At 49.2% G+C, this 17,052-nt stretch overlaps 1 protein-coding gene across 3 annotated transcripts; it reads left to right on the forward strand.

Annotated features, from left to right (window-relative positions):
- Positions 1 to 604: 604 nt before the first annotated feature.
- Positions 605 to 17,013, forward strand: DLST (dihydrolipoamide S-succinyltransferase). Of its 3 annotated transcripts, none has more exons than XM_075711951.1 (15): positions 605 to 673; positions 5,473 to 5,506; positions 6,841 to 6,889; positions 7,837 to 7,892; positions 8,253 to 8,327; positions 8,715 to 8,770; positions 9,472 to 9,583; positions 10,084 to 10,239; positions 10,528 to 10,613; positions 11,193 to 11,290; positions 13,160 to 13,290; positions 13,870 to 13,943; positions 14,804 to 14,887; positions 15,431 to 15,598; positions 16,110 to 17,013. In XM_075711951.1, the coding sequence occupies exons 1-15, from the start codon at positions 605 to 607 to the stop codon at positions 16,242 to 16,244; spliced, it is 1,383 nt and encodes a 460-aa protein (XP_075568066.1). In that variant the 3' UTR covers positions 16,245 to 17,013. The 3 variants fall into 3 exon arrangements, with proteins under 3 accessions (XP_075568066.1, XP_075568068.1, XP_075568067.1); XM_075711952.1 differs by lacking the exon at positions 605 to 673 and adding an exon at positions 5,346 to 5,372; XM_075711953.1 differs by lacking the exon at positions 14,804 to 14,887.
- Positions 17,014 to 17,052: the final 39 nt, after the last annotated feature.

Consider the following 17,052-nt stretch of genomic DNA (forward strand, 5'->3'; position numbering starts at 1 on the left):
TCCGTTTACGTACCAGGAATCGTAGGTAACATAACTGGTAGGTAATGTAACTCCTAATGTGAAAGGCCCTGTGTCTGCTTGTGCCCGGGGCAGTACCAGCATGTGGACAGGCAGGGCCGCACAAGGGTAATGACAACCGGGATGCAAGGCATAACCGAACCGTCTGCCTGCCAGCTCGCCCTGCACGGGGCTGTGGAAGACATCTTAGGTATGGTTCAACAGGAGGCTCTTGAGGTACCACGGCCTGTCCCTGTCCCAGCCCTGCCCTGCAGCCCTGTCCCCAGCCTGTCCCTGCCCCGCAGCCCCTGCCTTAGGCCTGTCCCTGTCCCAGCCCTGCCCTGCAGCCCTGTCCCCAGCCTGTCCCTGCCCCGCAGCCCCTGCCTTAGGCCTGTCCCTGCCCCACAGCCCCGTCCCCACGCCTGTCCTCACAGCAGAGGCCTGTCCTTGCCCCGCAGCCCCCCCCCGCCCGCGATGGTGCCGCCCCTGTAGCCCCGCTCCCCCCGTTCCGGAGAGGTTGGTTCGGCCCTGCGGACTTCCGGCTCCCGCCGGGCCTGCTTCCGGTGTCCGCCCTCCGGCTCCTCCCGCCGCCGCCGTCGCCGCCGCGATGCTGCTGCTGTGGCGGTCCCGCTGCCTGGGCCGGGCGCTGGGCCGCTCGCTGCGCGCCCTCCGGCAGGTACTGCCGGCCGCGGGTCACCGGCCGCAGGGAGGGGGGAGGGAGGGCGGCGGTGGGGCGGGCGGGGACGGCGGCGCCAAGGGCACCGGGACGCGTCCCCGCCGCCCCGGCGGGGGAGGGCGGGCAGGGAGGGGCGGCACGGGCGGCGGGGCTGCCCCCCCGGGAGGGGCCGGGTGAGCACGGCGCCGCCGGGGCGTGCGCCGCTACCCCCCTACTGTCCCCCCCCGCCGGGCCGGGCCCGCCGCCCTCGTCGGGAAAGGCGGCGGCTCGCCTGCGGCACCGGGCAGAGCTGACCGAGGGGAAAAGCTGCCGAAAACCGCCGCTCCCCGGCCTCGCCGTCCCCGCCTGTCGCTGTGCTGGGGCACCTGGGGGGCCTCTCTGCTGGCAGCCGCGACTCGCTTCGCACCCTGCCACCGGCAGAGACCCTCCCCGGCCGGGGTCGGCCCGGTGCAGAAACGGCAAATAAACTGGTGTCTGCTTAATTATTTAATTCGCGTGCTCAATTTTCAAAGCAGTCGTTGGACCGCTGCAAACGGCAGTGGCCTGTGCTGGCCGTAGCTTGGGCTTGCAGAGTTCTAAGAGCCAGAGCCAGCTACTTAAATCAACACCCGGCCTGCTCCTGGCCAGCTGGTTTCTGCCGTTTGTTGACTTCTGGCCACATCTTCCGTTTAAATAGCAAACATGCATAGCTTTATGTACATACATACATATATACATATGCGTGCATGCATATACATACATATATATGCATGCCTACAGGAGGAAAAAGATCACTTCTCTTCCAGATGACCAGCTGAAGCCTTAGAGCATGAGATTTGATTTCAGCCATCGTGTGAATGTAGGCGAGCAAATGTTGACAGCTAATTGTAATGTTGAACATTTAACTACAGCATGCTTCCCCATAGGGCTATTCTGTGGTAAATGCTTGTCTCTAGGCGCCGCAAACAGATTTGTGTTTATAAATATGTGCATATATGTATAAAACTGCACTGTGAATAATTTATAACTAACCATATAGTTATATTTTATTATACATATATGTAGGTACAAGTTGATTATAGTGCAGTTTAAAATAAGCTTATTTAAGTGGAATTTTAACAATATTTAAGTTTTGTGAGCTCTCGGTGGTGCTGTGTAATCATACAGAATGGGGGAAAGCCAGATGGAGTATTCAAACCTTATACAAAACTAGTGTGCAAATCAGGACGTTACAGGAGGTTATAGCTGAGTACTAGGAAGGGGAGATAATTTTAGTTAACCTGTTAGATCATAGAATCATAGAATGCTTTGGGTTGGAAGGGACCTTGGGAGATCATCGAGCCCAACCCCCCTGCAGTAAAGATGTACTAGAAAAGTTCAGAAGTCAAGATGGCGGTAGTACTTTGATTTCCATTTGAGTAGGGATATGGAAAGTAAATTTTGATGAAGGGAATAATATGGACTTCTTGGAGAGACGGAAAGAAACTCCAGAACTTAGTGAATGTCTGATGGGAGAATTGAGAACAACAGACATGTACAAAATTCAGAAGGGTAGGATTGAATGGGAGAACAGTGGAGTCAGCAAGAAATTATGAGGGTAGGGAAGGGTTGGCTGGATTTTGATGATCTTGTAAAAGAGAAAAAAGTCCTGGATTCATATGTCAAGTAGACATCATGAATGTGCATCAATAGCCTGCATCTGAGCGTGTAAGACTTGGGGGGTGGGTGGGGGCAGCTGTTGAAGGGTGACCTGAAAAAGTCCAGAGAAGAGCTCATCTGAAAAAGGATGGTTCAGTGCTTTGAGAATCGAGCCCTTCTATTTTTCTGGGGAAGAGTTTGTAAAGAACTTTTTTTCCCCTGTTTGATCCTCCCCGCATGCTGGAGGAGTTCTCAGCCTGTCATCTTAGTAACAGTATCCTTTGCCACTCAGCATTGTTATCTCCATCCCATCTTAGCGTCTGCCCTGCCGTGCTATATATAATTGTGTTAAAATCTGTGAGAGACATGCAGTGGGGGTTTTTTTGTGTAGCAGTGGTTTGTGCTCATCCTTGTTGTTAAAGCAGCAGCTTCTTTGCTTTGAAGAAGCAGGGGCTGGAGAACCGATTGCTGCTTCACCTGTCATCAGAGCTGCCCAGCACTGGGCTTCTGTTTTGCCTCTGTTGAAATTAACTGTACCCTCCTGTTCAGTTAGTGTCCTTACCTGAACCGGTCCCTGTTCCCACTGTTGGAGAAAACATCTGTAGGTATACAGGCTGTCACTTTAGCTGATGTATTCCATAATTGATTTCAGTGTGTGGTGACCTACTGGAAGGTGATGGCTCCTTGAAAGGTGTGGCCTGGGGCGCTCTGTGCCAGGGTTGCTTTGACATAATAACAGTTGTAAAAACAATTCTGAGAAGTCATGTGAAACTTGGGGGAAAAATTAATCACTTGGTAGGTGAGTCACTAGCTAATTAGACCAAGACATATTTCTCCAGTGAAGGCTGTCTTTTTAAAGTGACCCAAAGTGCTAATGCCAGCTAGCAAAACCTAAATGTTTCTGGTTTCACTGAAGAAGCTCCAAGATCAGGCAGAGGGAAGATTTAGCCAGGTGATACCAGGAACAGGTGCAATCACAGTGATTCCTTCAGGAGAAAAGGGAACAGGAAACAGCCCTGTCAGGCATCTCCTGGAGCTGCACATGCATCTCCAAGGCACTGTAGTTAAGAGATGGACACACAGCAGTTCTGCAGAACACAAGACAGAGGAATCTCAGTATCTTTTATTAGTGGCTTCCTCCTCACATTAGAGCTCTTTCCCTCATTTCTTAATGTAAAAGACAAGAAGGATAGAGTGAACCAATTTTTTCCTTAATTTTGCAGCAGTTGCGGAACACAGACTTGGCACCTCTTGTGGAAGAGAGCTGCAGATGCATTTTCTCACAACGATTTATTTTAGGACAGGCCTTCTAAACTTTTGGGTTTTTTTAAACCTTAAAGTAAACTGGTCCTGAGCAAATAAAATTGTCTGTTTCTGCTTCAGATTGAGGCTGTTCTTCTTTCTTAACAAGTTATTGTCTGAGATGCTAGGAACCACTTTTTTTATAAAGCACCCAGGAAAACATTAATGGCAGAGGGGAGCTCAGGTCACTTGATATTTTGTTTGTGATTGACTTCAAATTGTCTGGGACACTAAGAAAGTGGGAAGAATTTGATCAATATGGGAACTAACATATGTGCTGAGGATTGTGGTGCTTTAGTCACTTGACCAGGCAGAGTTAAGTTGAAGTTTGTCTTCCTGATCCCAGCTTAGGGCTGGCTCTACACAAACCAGATCTGAGTTAGCAGGGAGCCAGTGTTGCACCAAGATTAAGCATTGTAGTGTTCACAATGACTCTGCAAAGTCTGCATAGTGCTCCCTGCTTTCCCTTCCCCAGCCAGACCTGGGGCAAGGGCTCCAGCGGGCCCTGCCAGAATCTGGTTTTGCAGGACTGTCATTCCCTGCAGTGGACCGGCAAGCAGGGTAGCTGCATGGCGCTGTGCTGGAACTCCTGAGCTCTGCCAGACCCAGGCTGGCTTAGCAGCAAGTCAGCCTAGCTGCCTGCATCCTCAGCACAGCTAATCATAACCCTGTTGAACTGCCCATGGATCATTGAGTTGACTGTGCGTTAATATCTGAGAAGCCAAATCCATCAGTCAGTTTGGATAATTAAACTGCCAAGGGTTCAATTCCAGGCCTGTTAGTAGTTTTGATGATACGAAGTGTTCACTGAATGTATTTTTGCATGCTACTGCACTCAGTCTTATAGACTGTGTGACAAGCTTAAGTATCTCTTTGGTCCTTGATCTCTATGTTGTCTTATCACACACAGCTCCACAAATTATTTTGGTATTTAAGATCAGTTATATCCCATCCTGCTTGTTCTGGTGAAGCTGAAATCAGGGCTTATATGCAAACTTCCCTTCAGACACTGAAGATGTGAATGAAATCTAATTTTTACCTCTTACCTTAGCTGCTGGATAAGGGTGCTTTGAGCTGTTGAATAGCTGTTGTTCCAAACCAGTCAACTGCATTTTAGTCATAGTTCCTATGATCTTTTCCTATAGCTTTTAAAGAGTTCTTAGGTTCTCCAGATCTGCAGGTTCGATGCCAGAGAATAATATAGATAATAGAGATAATAACAATAGGGAAAGTAACTGGAATATCTTGAAATGTCTTTTACTTTTGGGGAATGTTACGCTGAGCTAGAAGTGCAGCCAATGATTACATAGGTATGAAGTAAAACATCACCAGAAGGTGTAATTCCTGGCTCGCTGAAGGCAGTAGAAATTTTGCCGTCGAGGGAAATTCTGGCCTTCTGGAGTTCAAAGGCTCCACAGCCTTAAAACAAACGAACAAAAAAAAACAAAACCCTGGATGCTGTATTCATGACTGTAGGAGTAAGCATCATGGGATGTTTTTTCATTGTATTCAGTAGCTACCCTTGACCTTCTCATTCATAGCAAATTTTAGTGAATGAGTCTTTAGAAATCTGTTCCTTCTTAAAGAGGAAACTGTGCATGAGAAGGTCAAAACAGCTGGAGCCACAGCTGAAATCCAAGTGCGTCAGATTTAACATCACTCCACAGGAAAACATCCTGGAAGGAGGCAAAGCAAAGAGAAGGGTGTAGGTGCTCTCACCATCTCCTGCTCTTGCACATGATGGGAAGGTAGTATGCCTGCAGTCTGGAGCATGGGAATGGTGGGTCCCGTCTCTGATCCAGGTCTCATGGGAAAACCAAAGTCCTTCTAGGGTGGGTCCGTCTTTTTGCAATACTGATAGTTCCTTTTCTCTCTGACAGGGGAACTGTACTCTGGCAAGCTGCTCTCTGTCTGGTGAGTCCTATGCTTTTCTTCCATTTCAAACTACCTAGACAGAACAGAGCTGATGATGGAAATTGGTAATAGGCTTGATTGGGGTTTACTTCTGTCAGTCATGTAATGAAGAAACAGCTGGTGAAATGAGCTGTGTTTCCATGCGAGTGCCTCCCTTGCCTAATGTACATGCTTCCCAATCCGTTAGGCTCTGGTGAAGATTTCACAGCAGCAGCATGGTGTATTTCAAGCATTGCAGTGCTTGAAACACATGCTCTTGCAGAGCCTAGCTCTCTAATAAATTCTTTGAAAGTGATGGGTGAATGTTAAGTGACATGTCAAATCTAGTATGCCTGTGAACTCCTCTTCAGTGCTTAAACTGGATTTTCCCAGAGGTCTGTTTTTTCTAGCTGTACTGTGTTTATATAGCATTACATCACCCACTTCTGAATCCACTGTGAGAAACCAGTTAAATCTGCTTACCTTTTCCGGTTTCTAGAGTTGCAATATCAGCTCTTTAGTAGGGGTTGGTGTCAAGATTGTATCACTTGTTTTAAAAATCAAGTGGGGAAATGGTTCTTCCTTCTGGCGTTGTGTGATTGAGATAATTATGTTCTCCAGTTGCTACGCTGACTCTCTTTAAGATCAGTCTGGAAAACTGCCCAATGTCATGAAAGAGACAAAGGGCAGGAGTTCAGTTTGTAATAAAAATTGTGGTGTCAGCACATGTGAGCAGTGTGGGAGGGGGACAATGGGGTATGTGAAACTGGGAAGCTAATGCAAGTACCTCCCTGTTGTGAGTTTTGAGAAAAAAGTGTTCTTGGGACGGGGTAGATAGAGAAGAGAGATGATGGTGGCTTGCTACTCTGCCCTACACCCTGTTTTCATTCTTTCTTTCCTCCCTACCTGTCCATGCAACTGTGAGGCTTCTTAGGGATGCTTCTTAGGGGACTGATGCCTCGCTCCTATTAGGAACCCCTTTGTATTGGTGAAGATAACTTAGCAGCAGCTGAGGTTTTAGCAGTCCTCATAGCTGTTCCCTGGTTTTGTTCTAAGTTGGGTAGCTGCTGCTTTGTTTGCTCTTTTCCGAGTTATCCTTATTACCTTTGAGGTCAAAATATAACTGGTTTTCCCATCTCTATAAATCTAGATGAAGACAGGACCATGCTTCTTGGGAAGCTCTGGGCAGGTTTGATGGCACTGAGGTGTCTCTATATGGCTATATTCCCCACTTAGTCCCAAGCTTCTTTCAGGGTGGACAGTGGTGTCCTCTGCACTCTTTTCCCTGACAGGGACACTTGAGGGCTGGACGGCTGGATAACGTTCCTGTGTGGTAACACCATTCTCATTCACAGGTGTGGCTGGGAGCCAGGGACTGGCTTACACCAACAGCAGGAAGCTTGTGTAAGTATCTTCAGGAAAACTGTGATGTGGAGAGGCTGGGGCTGCTCTAGCCCTGATAAGATTTGCGTGCTGGCAGGCAGAATATGGTTGGCTATCATAAAATCCCTGTGCCCATTGCAGGAGCATGGAGCTAGCCCTAACAAAATCTAGGTTTTCCAGGTCGGGTACTGTGGCATGCTTAAAGAAAATAAGTTTTGTTTGGAACCAGATACTGAGGCAGAGAAGGGACAGGAATGAGGAGACTGGTGAAAAACAGATCTCTGCCCTTTGATTGTCTGACTAGAAGTCTTGTTTGCTCTATGGTGGCCTCCTGGTAGGATTTCTGTCAGAAGAAGTGGGGTGGTTCAGGGAGCTGTTGTTCATATGGCAAGGTTTGCATTGCTGAGGTGGTCTTGTAAAAACGTTTGCTTCAGGTTTCCAAATGTGATGTCAGTAGGTATAAAAAACATCCTTTGGAACACTAGGATTGCCAGCTCCCTGTGAAGTGACATGGTGAAGAGAAATAGCTGTCTCTTGGATGTGTTGCCATGGGCAATTTATGGTGCTCTCTTTTCTCTGAAGCAATCTAGCAGCTTCTGTAGAGATGACAGTCCTGATCTGGAGGTAAAAAATGGTTACTGTATTAGTCTTGGGTGTAGGGTGGGCTGGCTAGGTCAGCCTTTTATCAGCATTTAAACCACAGGTGTTCCGTTGGGTTGTCTCCCTAAATTAAAATTCCATAAATGTCAGTTCTCACTGAGTTTCTGAGAGCACTAGTGATGGTAAGCTGTAATGTTTCCTTTCTTAGTGGGATTGTTGCAGCTTGAACAGTAAGTAGGAGTCCCTTGGAACAAATAGATCAGAACAGCTGAGCAGCCTTTCAGATCAGTTAAGCAAATGTAAATTCTGTGCTTGAGCTTGGTGTTGGCAGCCTACTACTGTGTTCATATCTTTCTCTCTTTCTGTAGAGTAAATAGCTCCAGTGTCTTCACTGTCCGTTACTTCAGAACAACTGCAGTACGTAGTAAGTAAAAAGTCAGCAGTCAGCAGGATGGCTCTTGTGCTACCTGTTGCCATCCTGACAACAGCTGAAGCTACTTCTTCCATCCTTGGTCTAGGCCCACTGCTGTCCTGCCTCAATGGATGGCTGAGGGTTTACGTCCCGCGGCCCTAAAGATTTTGTCTGGCATTCTTGTCACGACATGACTTTCAGTGAGATGGGGATTTCTCTTGTGTTTAAATGTTAATCAGTGTTAAAGCAAGGAGAAGGCCGACGTGATGTCTGTTGACTGTCCCCCTCTAGTAGAGTCCTGATGACGAGAATGAAGCAATGCTGTAAGTTTTGAGCTCTGAATGCGTTCAAGTCTGTCTGTCTCTCTCACAGGGGATGACGTGGTTACAGTGAACACACCAGCCTTTGCAGAGTCAGTCACAGAAGGAGATGTCAGGTGGGAGAAAGGTAAGCAGTTGCCTCTTCCCTGAAATTCTCAGCACCATTGCTGCTGCACTGGACAGCTCAGGGATGGATTGTAGTTCACTGGCTGACAGCCTGCTCTGTGCCTTTCAGTCTGTGACAAATGAGGCAGTTAATTGCAGTTCTAAGGGGTAAGGATTGCAGTTACTGCCTTGGCACCTCTCTGTCATGGGTAACATTGGGTGAAGGGTGATGTCTAAACTGGAATCAGACTTGTGCAGTAGATTGATTGTTTGAGGTAGACTTTTCTGTAGAAGTTGTGGAGAACAGGGGTGAGAAAATTCTGGGTTAGTAAGGGAGACTGCTGTGGGTTAAGAGGGGAGGCCGGAGCACACCTTCCTCCTCACAGTGGTCTTCATATCTATCATTCAGCTGTTGGAGACACAGTGGCAGAAGATGAAGTGGTGTGTGAGATTGAAACAGACAAGGTAGGAGTTTTCTGGACCAAAACTTTTTCTAGTTCTGTAGCAGGTACCCGGTATGGCTCCTCTCCTGCTAAGAGCTCCTAGAGCCTGCAGGTCCTGCCTGTGTCTCCTGCTCCTTTCATGGAGGAAGGCTTTTCTCATCTAATGTGAAAGCTGGCTGTGCCTTACGTGAGAATTCTTTGATAACTCTTCCTTCCTCATGCATTTGATTAAGCATCAGTGGTGCTGATGTTTGTTGGAGCTGCAATTCCACTCCTCCTTCCAATTTTGGTGCTCTAAGCTTTGAAACCTGTTCATGTTTAAACAGAGGACAAATCTGCAGAGCCATAGGATGTCTTCATATTGCTTTAAATTTAGCCTTTAAGTTTACTCACTCCTTAAAGGACTCTTAAGCTTTGAAGTTCTTCCTAAAACTCCCTGCCAAGTTCTGCTTTTAGTGTTGCTGTCACAAAGATGCTGGCAGTGGGTCAATTCTTGATTGTGCCCTGGAGCAGGAAGATCAGGCTATATGTTACACTGCCAGCATCTCCTAAAACTTCTAAGTATTGGCACAAAATCCCGGTGGAGGGTGTGAAAACTGGTGCGAGACAGAGCCTCTGTCTGTGCCAAATTACAATGTGTATCTGCACATATTGGCATCTTCTCTTGGGCACTTGTTCTCCATCCAGTGTCTGGGGGAATTTCATTGATTTTCCTTTTTGCAGACATCAGTGCAAGTTCCAGCCCCAGCAGCTGGTGTGATTGAGGCCCTTCTGGTACCTGATGGTGGCAAAGTGGAAGGGGGGACACCTCTGTTCAAACTCAGGAAAACTGGAGGTAAGTCAGGCACGTATAGCTTGCACAGGCCTTCCTGTTTCCACCAGTGTTTTTCTGAAGATGGAAGCAAGGCATTTAGAGGGATCCTTAGAAAGGTTAAATGCTGCATCTGCCACTGTAGCTGGAAGAAAATACTCCTATTCTGTTTTCCATTAGAAAAGCATAGTTTTAGTCCTTCTGAGGGGGAAACTTTCCTTTTGCTCCCTCTGGAGGAAACTGCAGCTCTAAGCTAAAATTAGTTGAGAATTCCCTTGATAGAACTCCCTTCTCTGCCCTCTTCTCTTTAGCGTCCTGTCTCAGGCACAGCGAGGAGATCTAGGGTGTCAGTGAGTAAAACACTTTCACCATGGGATCCTCTTGTGGTGGCTCCTATGAGTTCAGTAGTGCTGAGAACATAAATGCATTCTGCTGGAGGGTTAACTTTTATCAGGTTGGTTGGACTCGGAGATCCCTGACAGTGGAAGCTGTCGTTGCCCTTACGGTTATTCCTTGTCTTTCAGCTGCTCCTGCCAAGGCCAAACCAGCAGCAGCCCCTCCTCCTCCTGCAGCCCCTGAACCTGTAGCTGCGGCTGTTCCTCCCCCTGCTGCAGCACCAATTCCCACTACAATGCCACCAGTGCCGCCTGTGTCAACTCAGCCCATGGACAGCAAACCAGGTGAGGCAACAGCTGTTTTCTCCTATTTTCAAGCCTCTCTTTCTTGGGTAGAGCGTGCAAGGTTAAAGATGGCAAACAGTCTGGCGTTTATGGTGAAGGCCTCCCCGCATTATTGCCCTGCATGCTCCAGACTGGAGACCTCAGCTATGCCTGGTACTTGTGCAGCCCAATTCAAGGCTGCTTCCGTGCTGTGTTGCTTGAGCAAGAAGCTCAAACAGGCTTTCTACCTCAGGGCGTTGCAATCAAGCCCTGGCTTCCCTTTTTGACTGATGTGTTCTTTACCCTCAGTGTCTGCGGTGAAGCCAGCTGCAGCCCCAGCGGCAGCCCCTCCTGGGGAGGCAGTGCCCAGCAAAGGTGCCAGATCAGAGCATAGGGTAAGCTGTGGGAATAGGGTCCTTGCCAGCACTTCTGTTGCTGGGTGACAACTTATTCTGGCATAAGCCATGAGCTTTCCAGATATGTCCGTATCCACCTGTCCACACCCAGCTCGGGGGGGCTGGGACAGATGGGGAAATGCTCTATGTGAGGCCACCACTTAGGCGTGGGGTAGAGGAAGAGCCGGGTCCAGTCTGACACAGGTCTTTCCTAGGCAAAAGTACTGACTGAGTACAGAAGGCTCAGTGTGATCTGCTGGCTCTGACCACAAGCCCTCAGCAAAGGACTGAGGCTGCTGCACCTGCCTTGTGAGTTCTTAAGAGAACGTGGTTGAGCAGCCTGCTTTCTTATCAGTCTTGCTCTTCCCACATTAGCTTCATGCTGGAAACTGTGCATTGAGCGAAATCAGCTCCCTAGCCTGTCACACTCTTCAGAGAGACCTGGAGTGAAAACCTTGGCCCTTGGCATCCATTACTAGTCAACCAGATGGCAAGAAGAAGGATCTTTTGAGTTTCTTCAGTATTTTGCCCCTTGGATGAACTTGAGGCAGGTTCTGCTTATGTCTTTTTAATTTTCAGGTGAAAATGAATAGGATGCGTCAGCGTATTGCTCAGCGGCTGAAAGAGGCTCAGAATACTTGTGCCATGCTGACCACTTTCAATGAGATCGATATGAGGTGAGGAGCAGATCTCTTTTTCCTTTTACAAGCAGTAATAGATGAAGGCAGTCATCTTTAAATAGCAGCCAAGACCTTGCTGATTCTCTTTAGAGAGATTGGCAACACGTCTTTAGGACCTCTTTCTTAGGTGTGTACCACTGTCTACACAGCTTCATCAGGGCCATGTTGGTGTTGTGGTGTGAGGGGTACGTAGCTTCCTAACAGCCTGTCGCTCCTCAGGAGTCATCTGCTGCTTGTCAAAGGGGCAACCTGGTTCTTTACCTGTGTGATTCTTGGTTGGGGACTGATAGATGTTGAGCAGAAGAGCAGGAGCAACTAGTGTCACTTGTATAGTGGCTATTAGGAGACACCAAAGTGGAGGACCTGCTTTCTGCCACTCCACCAGGTTACTGCTGTTGGAGGTGGGCATATTTAGCTTCCCATGAGGTGGTTCCCCAGGGCTCATCAGCCTTTCAGGTGAGCAGTACATAGGTCTGAGGCCCTTGCTGTCGGATGGTGCAGCTTTCCAGAGACAAACTAGCATTCTTCCCCATCCCCTCCAGGCAGGTTGGGGGTCTTCTGACTCAAGTGCTTGCAAGGACTGAGCGGGCTAATGGCTTTGGAGGGTGGGCAGCTTATGTTACAGTGCATTAAGGGGAAATTGTGTCCAAATCAAATTGCCTTGTGAAATCCTATTCTGCTCCTTAAGACAAAACATGTAAATATTTGGGTCTCAGAACAATAAGGTTGGCAAAATAGTCTTGATTGGAGGGGAAGTGCTGCAGCTTTATCTCCTCTCAGAGGCTCATTGAGGTGTCACTTTACACTGGCCTCAGGCTCTCATTTCTATCTGGTAATCTGGTTTGGATTGATTGCTGCGAGGTTGACTCGTGAGGGCCTGTGCTGGGGCCTCCTGCTTCCCGTGGGGGGTCAGTGTCTGAAAGGAGGAAGCCATAATGAGCCAGTTTCAGAGCAAACCTCATCCTCATTGCTGCAGTCCTTGTGTCTTGGGAGGCACTAATGTCTTTGGGTCGTAATCCTAGCCCTAAACAAGGTTAGGCGCAGGAAAACAAACACTCTAAACCATGGAGACCCCTGCCCCTTGCTGAAACTGTGTCTTCAAAGACTCAAGGTCTCTGGAGGGGAGAGGGATGGACTGTGCAATTCCACAGCATCTGGTATTAGCCTGGAACAGGCAGAGCTTGTAACCGCAGCTTGGTTGACTTTTTGTAAATGGCCTCAATCCTGATAAATAGAAGCAGTGGGGAAACATGATTACTCTGGTTGAGGGCTGTGGGTGGGCTGGCATCTGTGACCATAGCACCTGGGAAGATTTCTTTCATTTCACTCAACTCCCAAAGCCAAAGAGTTGGGTGCAGAGGCATTGTCATGCTGGCCGGTGCTGGACTCTCACAATGGTTGAAGTCTTTTGCCTCCATCACCATGTGCATCTTTTCTGCTCTTGGCATTTCCTGTTTTTTCACCCTTCCAGGGTTCGCCCAGCCACACCTGGAGTTGCTGTCTGGTGCCACACTGGTATTGGCAGCGGTGTCTCCCAAGAATTAGTGGCAACATCAGGCCTAAGCAGGAAATATGCTGTGCCCCATCTTGCTTTTGTGCTTGACAGTGTGGGCCAAGCAAATTAACCCTGTCCTTTTGAGTTTGTGGTCCAGGACTGGTTCCTGTTAGATTCTTTGGTGGAGTCCCTTGAGCCACCCTCAGCCCATTTCACCTGTGACATTTGAAGGATTTTTCAGCAGACTGGGGGTTTGCCAGTTGGTGGTGCAGGTTTGCAGTCCTTGGGACTGGCACTGAAATCTGTTATGGAGTGAGGGAACAGTGTTTTCTTGGACTCCATGCTGACCAGCGTTATCATGTGTTTTGCAGCAACATCCGGGAGATGAGAGCCGTACACAAGGATCCCTTCCTGAAAAAGCACAACCTGAAGCTAGGTTTCATGTCAGCTTTTGTGAAAGCTGCAGCTTTTGCTCTGCAGGACCAGCCCGTTGTGAATGCAGGTGAGCAGTGACCCTTGCTGCTGAGTTGCATATCTCACCAGTGAACATGGCAGAGTGGGGGAAAGCAGGTGGCCAAGTCCATGGCAGGGCTAATAGCTTGGGCAAGCAAGTCAAATATGCAGAAAAAAGTGGGGACAGTCCTACGTGCTGCAGCTGATTTTGCTCATTCCACTTATGTAGGTAGACAGCTTGCCAAGAGGGGCTCTATTAGGAAGGGGTTGCCAGGAGTGGGGCTGGGGCCATGCATACACAGTCTGCAGAGGGAAGAGCCTGCTGATTGGTGTAGAGAGGTAGCTGCTGTAGGTGGGGTGCAGTTCCTGGAGCGATGTCAGAGGTGCTTGCTCAAACCCAGAAGAGGAGAATAACCAAGGGGGTGTCTGAGGGGGACTGACCTATCTGGACTCTTTCCTTTCTGTCTATCCTGATGCTTCTCCCACAGGTGCAGTGAGGGTTCATTCTTCTCTGGAGTTATGTTTAAACTAGAGATGAACAAGTTGTTACGATTTTGTGGCTACTTCTGGCCTCTTGAGCCCTTGATCTTGGGTACTGCATGTGTAACAGTTTTTTTTCTCCTTCTAGTGATTGATGACACGACCAAAGAGATTGTGTACAGGGACTATGTGGACATCAGTGTTGCTGTAGCAACTCCCCGGGTAGGTACCTTGGATGCTTTGGCCGTGGTTCCTGCAGCCTCAGGTCTGGGATGATCATATACTTTGAGCCAACTCAGCTTTGAGCTCCTCTGCAGTGGAAACTTACTGATGAGACTGATTTTCTAAATGAGACATCTGATACATTGTGGACTGCTGAGAAGGGTTTTGGGAGAAGACCAAGGACCAAGAATAATCTGCCGCTGTACTAGGAGATGTAGTAACAAGGTCAATATAGATCTCGGTGGTTAATGAGTAGGGCCAGGTTAGGGAAACTCTTTTTTTCATGGACCCATGAGGATGCGGCATAGACAGTAAAAGCTTTGCATGTCCTGTCCTTTGGCTAATCCTGCTGTGTTGTCCCACCATTTGCTGCTTCAAAGAGATGTTTCTGGCCAGGGAGAGTATGGGGTGGAGATACAGATGTTGAATTAGTTGGTTCTGTTGTGAGGCAGAGGTTTGGCCAGGACTGAAGTTCTGTCACTGTTCCAAACATCCAGGGGAGGTCCAGCACAAAGGGACTCTGCTCTTCTCACAGAGAGAAAGAGGTGGCAACTGAACTCTGCCCAGTGCCTCACCTGCTTTTATGGACGTGGAGCTGGATCCAGACAGGCTTGGTTGATTTCATGAGATGGGCTTACAGAGGCAAAGAAGATGTCTCATTTACAGTGTTGGCCCTTGGTGTGTGTTGTGCCAGGTTTCCCAGCAGGCTGCCAGGGTGTGAGGCAGCTCTGCCAACCACCTGCTGTGGGCTGAGGACAAGGCAGGAACTCTGCTGGGCTGCGGCCAGGCTCCTGCCCAATAACAGTTACCCGTGTGTTGCTGCGGTGAATTTGCTGATCATGCACTTTGCTTCTCCCTAGGGTCTTGTGGTCCCTGTCGTTAGGAATGTAGAAAACATGAACTTTGCCGATATAGAACGTGCTATCTACGAGTTGGGGGAGAAGGTAAGGGAAGTTGGAGGTTTTTCTGAAAAGGATTGTGAGGAATGGGAAGAATTGGGGGTGCTGGATGGGCATGAATTGATTCAGTCCCTCTGTGTTGTCATCTCTGACCTCTAACACACTGAGTTGTGCTGTGGGGAGCGATCCAGTTACAGCTGTAGCTGTGCCTGTGCCTTACAGGACAGGCCTATCTACTTGTCACCCTTCCAGAAGACTGCACCTATGCATTGGTGACATGGTGTGTCTTCACCTTTGTCTTTAGAGGCCAAAGCTTAACTGCCCTGGGGTAGAAGTCCCTGTGTCTGTGTCCTGCAAAAGCCAGAGTTGGAAGCAAAGGCAAGAGAATCCTTCCCCAAAGCCAGTAAATGTTCAGATCTAAAGACAGGATGCATTTTCAAGCAATTCGTGCTGGGTTTCAGCTGAGCAGATCAATAAGTGAAGCTCTTGCCCATCAGCATTTATTCCTGGAGAGGGTGAATGCCCAGACCCTTGTCCTTTGCCTTCTGTGATCTGTGTGCCTTTCTAAGACCTTATTTTTTCTTCTAGGCACGGAAAAATGAACTGGCCATTGAAGACATGGATGGCGGCACTTTCACAATCAGCAACGGAGGGGTTTTTGGGTCGCTCTTTGGGACACCTATCATTAACCCGCCCCAGTCTGCCATCTTAGGCATGCATGCCATCTTTGACAGGCCTGTGGCTGTTGGAGGCAAGGTAGGTGGAGCTGCACAGGAGGTTTCAGGGAACAGAGGGGTGGGCTCAGCAGGATGAGGACCATAGCCCATATGCTTTTTCTAGGGGGGTGGTGTCAAATTCTAAAAGGCTTTACTGTGAAGGAGGAGCAGAGATTAATGGGTGTAGGGCAGCTTTGCCGGCACAGGTACTTGCCTGGGGGGTGGCAGGGGCCCTTGTCCTATATGTGACGGGGAGAACTGGATAATCTGCTTAGCTGTGGGGAGGAAAAGGAGGAGGCTGTAGCCTTTGTGATGGAGAACAGCTCCAGAAAGTTACCTAGTCTTGTGTGGTGTGGACCCAGCCTGGGTGGCGGTCACTGCCTGGGTGAGTGAGTGTGGGTGGGTAATCCTGCCAGGCAGGACACATCCAGGAGGGCCTGAGTCCTGGATTCAGGACAGGAAAAAGCCAGGTCCTCCCTGAATTCACAGGAGGGCGTCATGCAGGCAGTAAGGCTGAGCTCACTAATGCCTGTCTTATTCCTCCCCTTCAGATCGAGGTGCGGCCCATGATGTATGTGGCGCTGACATACGATCACCGGCTGATTGACGGCAGAGAGGCAGTGACTTTCCTGCGCAAGATCAAGGCAGCGGTGGAGGATCCCCGCGTGCTGCTGCTCGACCTGTAGAGCAGCCGCACCCCCACGCAACCCACCCAGGGCAGGGCCGCAGCACCAGCAGGGGCGATGCAGGGCATTCAGGAACTGGCAGGGGTCATTCCAGTCTCCCTCCCTCCGCTGTGATCGGAGCTGTCCCAGAGGGAATTGTGGGGATAGCTCCTACCTCCTTTCCTGTTCTGTTTAATGAACGTTCAGTTTCTCACGAGGATTGCTGTGCAGTGGGCCAACCACTGAATGGCACTGCCTTTCCAGAGCCATCTATATGGCATCCTCTCCCTCACAGCACCAAACTCTCACCTCTAGCTTGTCCTATACCAGTGGAAACTGCTTGCTGCTGCTGTGCTAGGGTACCCTTCCCTGCCACTCCAAGGCGGGTTCAGCTTTATTTCCTAGCACTGAGGTTCCTGGGAGGGAGAGGAAAGGCTACTGTTCTGTCCCTGTTTTGCTTGAAAATATTTCACACCCATCTGCCTTGCGAGAGCAGTCTGGGGACCCCCAGGCCACTTGCAGCAGAGGTTTTAATCAGAGCAGGACTTGCGGTAGGTGTCACGCCTCTGGCAGTGCCCTAGTTACACTCCCTTCACAGACAGGAATGCAGTGGTGGCAGCTCCCCTGCTTTCCCTTAGAGATCGTTTGTCTCTCTCCAGCCTGGTCACTGTGGTGTGAATGTTCATGTCTGGGTGGGCAAAGCCCATGGAGGTAGCACTGTTCCTGGGGGGGACAACCCTTTCACCATTACATGCCCGACACGCTGGTAAGAACCAGCCCCTAGCAGCTCTCCTTCAATTACGGCTCACTGACGGTGGATCCGACTGCT

Source organism: Pelecanus crispus, chromosome 6 (genome assembly GCF_030463565.1).
Source record: "Pelecanus crispus isolate bPelCri1 chromosome 6, bPelCri1.pri, whole genome shotgun sequence".
NCBI classification, from domain to species: Eukaryota; Metazoa; Chordata; class Aves; order Pelecaniformes; family Pelecanidae; genus Pelecanus; species Pelecanus crispus.